The 10,000-nt window shown below is 38.2% G+C and overlaps 6 protein-coding genes across 6 annotated transcripts in view; 3 read left to right on the top strand and 3 right to left on the bottom strand.

Moving 5' to 3' along the window:
- Positions 1–2,885: 2,885 nt before the first annotated feature.
- Positions 2,886–3,251, bottom strand: LOC141486939 (histone H4). Its single transcript, XM_074185552.1, has one exon. It carries the CDS (start codon positions 3,195–3,197, stop codon positions 2,886–2,888), a length of 312 nt encoding a protein of 103 aa, XP_074041653.1. The 5' UTR covers positions 3,198–3,251.
- A 163-nt stretch (positions 3,252–3,414) lies between these two features.
- LOC141486956 (histone H3) lies at positions 3,415–4,062 on the top strand. Its single transcript, XM_074185570.1, has one exon. It carries the CDS (start codon positions 3,467–3,469, stop codon positions 3,875–3,877), a length of 411 nt encoding a protein of 136 aa, XP_074041671.1. The 5' UTR covers positions 3,415–3,466; the 3' UTR covers positions 3,878–4,062.
- A 2,803-nt stretch (positions 4,063–6,865) lies between these two features.
- On the bottom strand, positions 6,866–7,543 carry LOC141486944 (histone H2B). The gene has a single exon (XM_074185557.1). It carries the CDS (start codon positions 7,235–7,237, stop codon positions 6,866–6,868), a length of 372 nt encoding a protein of 123 aa, XP_074041658.1. The 5' UTR covers positions 7,238–7,543.
- LOC141486943 (histone H2A) lies at positions 7,540–8,052 on the top strand. The gene has a single exon (XM_074185556.1). It carries the CDS (start codon positions 7,540–7,542, stop codon positions 7,912–7,914), a length of 375 nt encoding a protein of 124 aa, XP_074041657.1. The 3' UTR covers positions 7,915–8,052.
- An 892-nt stretch (positions 8,053–8,944) lies between these two features.
- On the bottom strand, positions 8,945–9,365 carry LOC141486945 (histone H4). The gene has a single exon (XM_074185559.1). The coding sequence runs from the start codon at positions 9,350–9,352 to the stop codon at positions 9,041–9,043; it is 312 nt and encodes a 103-aa protein (XP_074041660.1). The 5' UTR covers positions 9,353–9,365; the 3' UTR covers positions 8,945–9,040.
- Positions 9,366–9,616: 251 nt separating this feature from the next.
- The window catches only part of LOC141486942 (histone H3), a 411-nt gene continuing 27 nt past the window's right edge, over positions 9,617–10,000 (top strand). Inside the window, exon 1 of the mRNA XM_074185555.1 lies at positions 9,617–10,000. This exon is cut by the window's right edge and continues 27 nt beyond it. Within this exon, the coding sequence (XP_074041656.1) occupies positions 9,617–10,000 (384 nt within the window).

Genomic DNA, 10,000 nt, shown 5'->3' with positions numbered 1-10,000 from the left:
TAGACGATATATACGTCGACCGGCACAAAACTTCGAACATTCTCTCGACCCTTCGCTAGATTGAAAGCGACTCGGTGTTCTCGAAAGATTCGTTCCGAAATTATATTTATTCTCGCTCGGACAGAGGAGAGCTGTCGCATATTTTGTGTAATAACAAAATTTTTGTTATTTTTTGGTTGATCGCATAGGGACCGCTTACGTAGAAACGCTCGCTAAATCCGCGATCTCGCAGTGTCTGACGGTTTCGGTTGGGTAGAAGCAGAAGATATACTACTACGAACTATCCACACCACCGTGGGCGAAGCCCGCACTCGACACGATATCGAATTAATGTTATTATTCAGCAGAAAAACGAATATCGTGTGATTTGGTTATCGGTGACCACGGTACCGACAGCGCTCGAGCAAGCGTCTGCCGATACTATAGAGGAAGCGTTTTCGATCCGTTTCGAAACGTACCTATCCCCCTATAGCGGCGTTTCGAGCACATCGCCCGTTTTCCGTTAACGCTGACGGGACCCTACGCGACTTTCGGTTTTTTCCACTTTTCGTATAGTCCTAGTCAATATAATTTATATCCGTCGATATGATATTGTATCAGACATGAATACGCATATCGATCGATATATTAAAATATTATAGGATAACGTTCTGACAACAGGACGTCTCGATTACAATGTTTATCGGAAAGTGTAGTGAAAATTTGTGTAAGGCCTATACCGCTTTCTCGCCATTACAACATATGAGTTGAGACGGTGAGACGATACTTGAATTAATGGGAGCAAACAGAATTTCGGAAGCGTGATAAAAAATTTTCAAAGAGAAATTTTGGCGAAAATTTCACTATACTTTCCGATATTTTCACCACACTTTCCGTTATTTTCACCACACTTTCCGTTCATGATTATTTTCGCCAAAATTTCCGTCTGAAATTTTTTCTTCACGCTTCCGAAATTCTGCTCGCACCCAGAAGGCAGAGGTAAACTTTCATTACACTTTCCGTTATTTTATATTTTCACTACACTTTCCGATACTTTTATATTTTCACCACACTTTCCGTTCATGATTATTTTCGCCAAAATTTCCGTCTGAAATTTTTTCTTCACGCTTCCGAAATTCTGCTCGCACCAGAAGGCAGAGGTAAACTTCATTACACTTTCCGTTACTTTTATATTTTCACTACACTTTCCGATACTTTTATATTTTCACTACACTTTCCGATACTTTTATATTTTCACCACACTTTCCGTTCATGATTATTTTCGCCAAAATTTCCATCTGAAATTTTTTCTTCACGCTTCCGAAATTCTGCTCGCACCCAGAAGGCAGAGGTAAACTTTCATTACACTTTCCGTTATTTTATGTTTTCACTACACTTTCCGATACTTTTATATTTTCACTACACTTTCCGATACTTTTATATTTTCACCACACTTTCCGTTCATGATTATTTTCGCCAAAATTTCCATCTGAAATATTTTCTTCACGCTTCCGAAATTCTGCTGCTCCCAGAAGGCAGAGGTAAACTTTCATTACACTTTCAGTTATATTTGTTTTCACTACACTTTCCGTTCGGTTATTTCGCCAAAATTTCCATTTGAAATTTTTTTCACGCTTCCGATATTCTGCTCGCTCGCAGAAGGCAGAGGTAAACTTTCATTACACTTTCCGTTATATTTATGTTTTCACTACACTTTCCGTTATCTTTTATATTTTCACTACACTTTCCGTTCGGGTTATTTCGCCAAAATTTCCATTTCAAATTTTTATTCACGCTTCCGAAATTCTGCTTGCTCCCGAAGGCAGAGGTAAACTTTCATTACACTTTCCGTTATATTTATGTTTTCACTACACTTTCCGTTATCTTTTATATTTTCACTACACTTTCCGTTCGGGTTATTTCGCCAAAATTTCCATTTCAAATTTTTATTTCACGCTTCCGATATTCTGCTTGCTCGCCGAAGGCAGAGGTAAACGTTCACTACACTTTCCGTTATATTTATGTTTTCACTACACTTTCCGATACTTTTATATTTTCACTACACTTTCCGTTCACGATTATTTTCGCCAAAGTTTCCATCTGAAATATTTTCTTCACGCTTCCGAAATTCTGCTCGCTCCCAGAAGGCAGAGGTAAACTTTCATTACACTTTCCGTTATATTTATGTTTTCACTACACTTTCCGTTATCTTTTAATATTTTCACTACACTTTCCGTTCGGGTTATTTCGCCAAAATTTCCAATTCAAATTTTTATTTCACGCTTCCGATATTCTGCTTGCTCGCGGAAGGCAGAAGTAAACGTTCACTACACTTTCCGTATATTTATTTTTCACTACACTTTTACTATTTTCACTACACTTTCCGTTTTCTTTTATATTTTCACTACACTTTCCGTTCGGGTTATTTCGCCAAAATTTCTATTTCAAATTTTTATTTCACGCTTCCGATATTCTGCTTGCTACCGGAGGGCAGAGGTCGATTAAGTTTGACGATAGTCGTGTCACTAAGTGTTCTGGCGATGTTCTAAATTTACTGTAGTCTCTGGAGATACCCTACATTTTGTTTTATAAAAGAGAAGACATTAGTAGATCAAGATGTTCACATGATGTGGTGCTTGCTGCTGCTGCTGCTGCAGGTTTTTCCGGGTTTTCCTGCAGCTGAAAAAGCAAATGCGCCACTGGAATCATCAATGAAGTCGCCCCTCCGGAGCGTCAATTAAATTTTGTTGTTTCATAATTTCATGATTTGTATTACTTTCTTGACCTGAGACTTACTTCAAAAATATAAAAAATACACACGAATTCATTTCATAAGCTTTTGTGGTTCTGAAAAGAACCTTTTTTTTATGGAAACGGTAAGGACAATACAGGGGGAGGCATTAAATTCAACCGCCAAATCCGTACAAGGTTCGACCTTGCCTTTTCAGGGCGTATACAACATCCATGGCTGTGACGGTTTTGCGTTTCGCATGTTCGGTATATGTTACGGCATCTCTGATAACATTTTCGAGAAATACTTTGAGTACTCCACGAGTTTCTTCGTATATCAAACCCGAAATACGTTTAACACCACCTCGACGGGCTAATCTTCTAATGGCAGGTTTCGTTATTCCTTGGATATTATCACGCAATACTTTACGATGACGTTTCGCTCCTCCTTTTCCTAAACCTTTACCTCCCTTGCCACGACCAGTCATTTCGAATGTTAAGAATAAATTATATACTGCACGATACGAATGAAATACTGTTAGTGATACTAACGACAGACTTCGACTAAAGTTCTACACCGAACTCGGTCGGGTTTTGTTAAATTTCATGACTCCGCCCACAACTGGAAATCGGACCAATGGCGTCTCGTCTAGATGGTATATAATAGTTGGCGTGTATAAGCCGACTCAGTTCATATGTTGTCCGTCTATCGTTCGGTATACATTTCGTTCGTTACAATTCGCAATAGGTTTTGAAAATGGCTCGTACCAAGCAGACCGCTCGTAAATCGACTGGAGGTAAAGCTCCGAGAAAACAATTAGCTACTAAAGCAGCTCGCAAAAGTGCACCGGCTACGGGAGGTGTTAAAAAACCTCATCGTTACAGACCCGGTACTGTTGCTCTCCGAGAAATTCGACGTTATCAGAAGAGTACTGAATTGTTGATTAGGAAATTACCCTTTCAACGTTTAGTTCGAGAAATCGCTCAAGATTTCAAAACCGATTTACGATTCCAAAGTTCAGCCGTCATGGCTTTGCAAGAAGCTAGCGAGGCGTATTTGGTAGGACTCTTCGAAGATACGAATTTGTGCGCCATTCACGCCAAGCGCGTTACCATTATGCCCAAAGACATTCAGTTAGCAAGGAGAATACGCGGAGAACGAGCTTAATTTCATATATATATATCCCAATATATATTGAAAATATATACAAAAAAAAGGTTCTTTTCAGAACCACAAAATGCAATTGATGAAAGAATTCGTTTATCGATAGATATGAATGAATGAATGAATGTATGATATTTTCAATAACTCGCATCACGTAAATATTAAATCACGGGTGTTTGCAGAACATGTTCAGTATGATCCAAATATGGATTATAATACTGAAATTTTTTACTTTCCGAAACGAATCTTTCGAAAAGATCATTTTTAGAAACGGCTGAGATAAATAACGAAAAACAAGCGATCACTGAATGAAAGATCGCTCATAACATCACCATCTTTTCGTAAATTTCCTCTGATTCATATTTTTGAATACCTGGCATAAATCTCGAGTGACTTTTTGTAATATACCCTATACCAAAAATGAATCGTTCTCGAGATATTCGATCGTTTATACAGAAAAAGTAGGTATTATTCGGTTCTCGAGCCATTTCCCTATAAAATTGAAAACAAGTCTCATAGAATACATAAGCTATTATTGATTCATCAAAATATTACATTCCGTCGTCTTGTAGGAGGAGTAACATTTCCAAAATGATGAACGAGGTATTAGGAGTCGATGAGTAATTCTGAAGATATAAAAATCAGTGATTTCTCAAATGGAACACCCTTAGTTTGGAAATCTCGAAATGATTTTGACTCATTTTCCTGAAACGATCCCAATATCAGAAAATAAGTCAACTGTTCACAAGACATATTTCAATGAAATAGAAAGACAGAGCAATATTTTTTAATTTTTACTCTTTTACGAAATTATTCGATTCATATCAATTCGATAGTCGGCGGCGGCGGAAGAAATATTATTTATCTATTTTTTTTCTGTTTATAGGGATAGGCTAGGTAGGTAGTTCTGACTATTTATTTATATATTTGTTGGACAGTTGAATTATATACGAATTCTTGTAAAAAAAATTGTGGCCCTGAAAAGGGCCATTTGTTTTCTTAGACTTCGTCGCCGGAGAGAGAAGTCAACTGATAGAAGAATTTACTTCTTCTTTTTTGGAGAGGCAGCTTTTTTGGCTTTCGGAGAAGATGCCGATGCAGGGGTCGCTTTCGCGGTTTTCGGTTTGGGTGCTTTCGGCTTTTTTGTTGGTCCTTTGTTAGTTTTCTTTGCTTTCGAAGGAGACTTGGTTTTACTAGCAGAAGTCGCGGACGAAACCTTAGAAGCGACGGTCTTTTTATCCTCGGCAGTTACCTTTTTAGGCTTGGCTGCGGCAGCCGCTTTCTTTTCCGGAGAGGCTTTCTTACCTTTCGGTGATGCAGCAGCCTTCTTGCCGGTTTTAGCTTTTTCACCAGCTACGCGTTTAACGGGAGTTTTTTTGGCCTTCGCACCGGCCGTACCGGACGTTTTCTTTTCGGTAGCCGACGGTTTTGCCGAACCAGAAGATGCCGATGCCAATTTGAACGACCCCGATGCACCTTTTCCTTTAGTTTGTACTAATGATCCGGAAGCAACCGCAGATTTAAGATATTTCTTGATGAAAGGTGCCACTTTTTCTGCGTCAGCCTTATAATTCGCCGCAATATATTTTTTTATGGCTTGTAAAGAGGAACCACCCCGTTCCTTCAATCCTTTAATAGCGTTATTAACCATTTCCGACGTAGGTGGGTGAGAAGGTTTACTTCTTGGATTTTTAACTTTCTTTTCTTTCTTCGCAGTAGACTGTGCCTGCGGCGACGAAGATGAATTAGCCGAAGCCGAAGAATTCTGATTTTCTATGTCTGCCATAGTAAAAAAACAACTGACAATATATTCTCGGAAGATAGATGCTACACTCGTTAGGCGTCTAGAGAGAATGATGTAGTCCTCTGGTGTTCCGTTTGTTTAAATATTCTGGGTCGAAGCACAGGCGGACGGGAGACTGAACGCTCGACATTCTCGTTAGACACGATATTGACGGCTTCCATTCTGCTGTCGAAATGTTCGCATCAACTTCTTTACGAAATCAATGCCGGTTTCCTATTTAGACTTCGACTAGCACAATAACGTGGATAGATTCTACGTATTCCGAAAATATTTTCTGATAAGAAAAAGCTAATATTAAACCTCGACAACTCACAGTAAATTACAATGAAATATGAAGTATTGATGATTTTGACGTAACTCCAGACAATTCCTTTCCGAAAATACTCGTAATCGATGATCTGGAAGGAACCTTCGAATAAATATCATAGGCGCGACTGTCTATAGAAACATGATACATTAGCCGATAATACTCGATAAATACACGAGTGAATAGGGGCATCGAAGAGACCTCGTGTCTACCTTCATACACGACTATAACCAAGAACCGACGCTTCTAATAGCATCAACATTTTCAAAAATTATCCCTATAAAAGTGTTCGATGAAAACGGCATTCGAATAATAACGAACGTTATTAATGTTATATTCGATAAGATATAATCATCGTAATATACTTTCAATAAAAAGGTCGATACTACAACACGAACGAACGAACGAACGAACGAACGACGATACTGTGAGCTCTATCTATAACGGAGTAATACACACCCACCCCCACCCGAAATATATAAATCGTCAATGTTATAGTCGAAATCAGAAATGCTAATCATAAACGTTTTTAGACAACATATTAGCACGTAAATAAAAAACACGTTAAAAAATAACATAAGTAATAGAGTACATGACTAGTATAACAGTAACGAACGTTAACTTTTTAGGTTGATAGGTAGGTAAGCACCATCTAAATATAGGTGGCAAAATTATTTATTATCATCGCGCGTTTCACGAAAGGAGGTAACAATGTACTGATAACAAGGCAACCCAACCGAGTGAGACCTAGCGCCCTAGCAAAAATAAATTATCATTCAGCGTCGAAACGATATTGTAAGAATTCTTTCATAAATATTTTGTGGTTCTGAAAAGAACCGTTTTTTTTTAAGAATGTATATCGTAGACCGGAATAAGTAAATTATTTCGAACTGGTATATTTCGTAACTGCTTTGGTGCCTTCGCTGACGGCGTGCTTCGCCAATTCACCAGGAAGTAACAGACGTACTGCAGTCTGAATTTCTCTGCTCGTAATAGTCGATCGCTTGTTATAATGAGCAAGACGGGAGGCTTCCGCTGCGATACGCTCAAATATATCATTTACGAAACTGTTCATGATGCTCATCGCTTTACTGGATATTCCGGTATCGGGATGGACTTGTTTCAATACTTTGTAGATATAAATTGCGTAACTTTCCTTCCTCCTCCTCTTCTTTTTCTTATCGGTCTTCGATATATTCTTTTGGGCCTTTCCGGCCTTCTTCGCAGCCTTTCCACTAGCTTTGGGTGGCATTCTGAAAATTTAATTTCGTCAATATCAAACAAACAAGTACTATCGTGCAGGTTTGCTTTCGACTCAATGTAAAAGACGCCACTCTGTCGTCACTATTTCAGATAGTAACTGGAACTCTAGTAGGCTCCGCCCACCGGAAAGTTGAGCGTTCGAGAACGCCCATTGGTCGGTAGGACGGTATTAATACAGGTCGATTCTATATAGAAATCATTGTATAGAAAGCTACTGTTAGAGCAACATCGAATAATTCTCAGTGAATTCTTTAAATTTATCCGATATATAATACTAATCTACGATTCGACATGTCTGGACGTGGAAAAGGAGGTAAAGTTAAGGGAAAGGCAAAGTCCCGTTCCAGTCGGGCTGGACTCCAATTCCCAGTAGGACGTATTCATCGACTCCTTCGTAAGGGAAATTATGCCGAACGAGTTGGTGCCGGCGCCCCGGTTTACTTAGCCGCAGTAATGGAATATTTGGCAGCTGAAGTCTTGGAATTGGCCGGTAATGCGGCTCGCGATAACAAAAAAACCCGTATCATTCCTAGACATTTACAGCTGGCCATTCGAAACGACGAAGAACTCAATAAATTGTTATCAGGAGTAACCATTGCTCAAGGTGGTGTTTTGCCCAATATTCAGGCGGTTTTGTTACCGAAAAAAACCGAAAAGAAGGCATAAGTACACATTTCCTGAGAGAGGAAAGCGACAAATAAAATATCGGCCCTTATCAGGGCCACAACGATTTTCTCTAATGAATTCGACAATTGCATATATTTTTTTTTATTTTCTTGTCATCGCTTTTCGATACAATTGTTGACGCAGCACGATATGCGATTGTTTCTTTCTTGCTTGCGCATATTTACGTATACATGTATACATGATTAATAATATTATTATTGTTCAACTTCTTATTTTCGTGCCGAAACAAGTGATTTCTATTTGCTGAAATCAAATATCAGAATGTCTGTACGTTTATTCGTGATGAAAATAAAATGTATGCAGTAATATCAGATTTAGGTATACAAATGAATAAACATAACAATATCCATAGAAATATTATACATTCTTGTTCGTGGAATTACAATATAGACAATCATGAGTAAATTGGAATGAATAAATGAAAAAAAAAAAAAAATTATACCTAATTAAATTATATAGCATAGATGAATGCATACATACATTTCAATATCTGCAGAAATGAATGACGAGTATATAAAAATAGGTTGTTATTATTATTCATAGTAATTTGTGAAATGGGATAGATGAATATTATAAGCATAAAACAATAATATTTGGACAGTGGTTCATTAACCTTCGATCAGTTTATGAATATTCATTTTTTCAATTTTTTCTTTACGTACAAATGGTATCGCGTTTTAAAGCGGCGTTTCAGAAAAGTTTCATATGTAATTTCTATTGGTGAATAATTGAATAGTTTGGGAGCTACCTAGCTAGCTAGCTAGATACCAGTAGCTTCCCTGTCCTATAGATTTAGAAACCGAGTGGTATATAATCTAATTGTACAGATCGTTCTTCTCTTTTCTTCTTCGTATACAGATGTAGTAAGGTTGAAATTAATAATTTCGTTAAGTATACAGGATAAAATGAAGCAATTATTCAGGTAATCAAAAGAATGACAGATAATGCTTAAAATTAGATGGGTATATCGTTCGAATTTAATTTGGTAATTCGTTAATTATTACTCACACCAAAGTAAAGTATATAAATCGAATTCGTTTTGAAAACAAATTGTGGTTCTGAAAAGAACCGTTTTTTTTTTTAAATTTCTCGTCGGAATATGAATCTAACCGCCGAAACCATATAATGTACGCCCTTGACGTTTGAGAGCGTATACTACGTCCATGGCCGTGACGGTTTTTCTTTTGGCGTGTTCTGTATATGTTACCGCATCTCTGATAACATTTTCGAGAAATACTTTGAGTACTCCACGAGTTTCTTCGTATATCAATCCGGATATACGTTTTACACCTCCACGACGAGCTAATCTTCTGATGGCAGGCTTCGTAATTCCTTGAATATTATCTCGCAACACTTTGCGATGTCTTTTTGCTCCGCCTTTTCCTAATCCCTTTCCTCCTTTTCCTCTACCAGTCATTTTGTGTAATACAAACGGAAGATTATAGAGAAAAAAAGTACGAGCGAAATACGTTATTACTACTTCGAATGCTCGAGAACAACTGAAGGCCGTCGGCGCTGGAAAGCTGGTTTTGTCTTGTTTTTGGGGGGACACGCCCACTTTCTTCGATTCAACCAATGGTAGAAGTTCCCTATCCTTATACCTGAATAAAACTGTTAACGACCGATCGTGAAGGCTCACTAATCAGTATTTGTCGTTCGACTGAGGAACTATTCGTATACGATGGCTCGTACAAAGCAAACAGCTCGCAAATCTACCGGAGGTAAAGCCCCTAGAAAACAGTTGGCTACTAAAGCCGCCCGAAAAAGCGCACCCGCTACTGGAGGAGTTAAGAAACCTCACAGATACAGACCCGGTACTGTCGCTCTTCGAGAGATTCGTCGTTACCAAAAAAGTACGGAATTATTAATCCGAAAACTACCATTCCAGAGATTAGTAAGAGAAATCGCCCAAGATTTTAAAACTGATTTGCGATTCCAAAGTTCAGCCGTTATGGCTCTACAAGAGGCTAGCGAAGCATATCTGGTGGGCCTTTTCGAAGATACCAACTTGTGCGCTATACACGCTAAGCGTGTTACTATTATGCCAAAGGATATTCAATTGGCT

This window comes from Leptinotarsa decemlineata, unplaced genomic scaffold, assembly GCF_025532065.1.
Source record: "Leptinotarsa decemlineata unplaced genomic scaffold, Ldec_3_MD MMD2_tig00027543_RagTag, whole genome shotgun sequence".
NCBI lineage: Eukaryota > Metazoa > Arthropoda > Insecta > Coleoptera > Chrysomelidae > Leptinotarsa > Leptinotarsa decemlineata.
This window is presented reverse-complemented; position numbering and strand designations above follow the sequence as displayed.

Coding starts and splice junctions, on each gene's coding strand:
- LOC141486939 (XM_074185552.1), bottom strand. CDS start 3,197: ATGACTGGTCGTGGCAAGGGAGGTAAAGGTTTAGGAAAAGGAGGAGCG.
- LOC141486944 (XM_074185557.1), bottom strand. CDS start 7,237: ATGCCACCCAAAGCTAGTGGAAAGGCTGCGAAGAAGGCCGGAAAGGCC.
- LOC141486945 (XM_074185559.1), bottom strand. CDS start 9,352: ATGACTGGTAGAGGAAAAGGAGGAAAGGGATTAGGAAAAGGCGGAGCA.
- LOC141486956 (XM_074185570.1), top strand. CDS start 3,467: ATGGCTCGTACCAAGCAGACCGCTCGTAAATCGACTGGAGGTAAAGCT.
- LOC141486943 (XM_074185556.1), top strand. CDS start 7,540: ATGTCTGGACGTGGAAAAGGAGGTAAAGTTAAGGGAAAGGCAAAGTCC.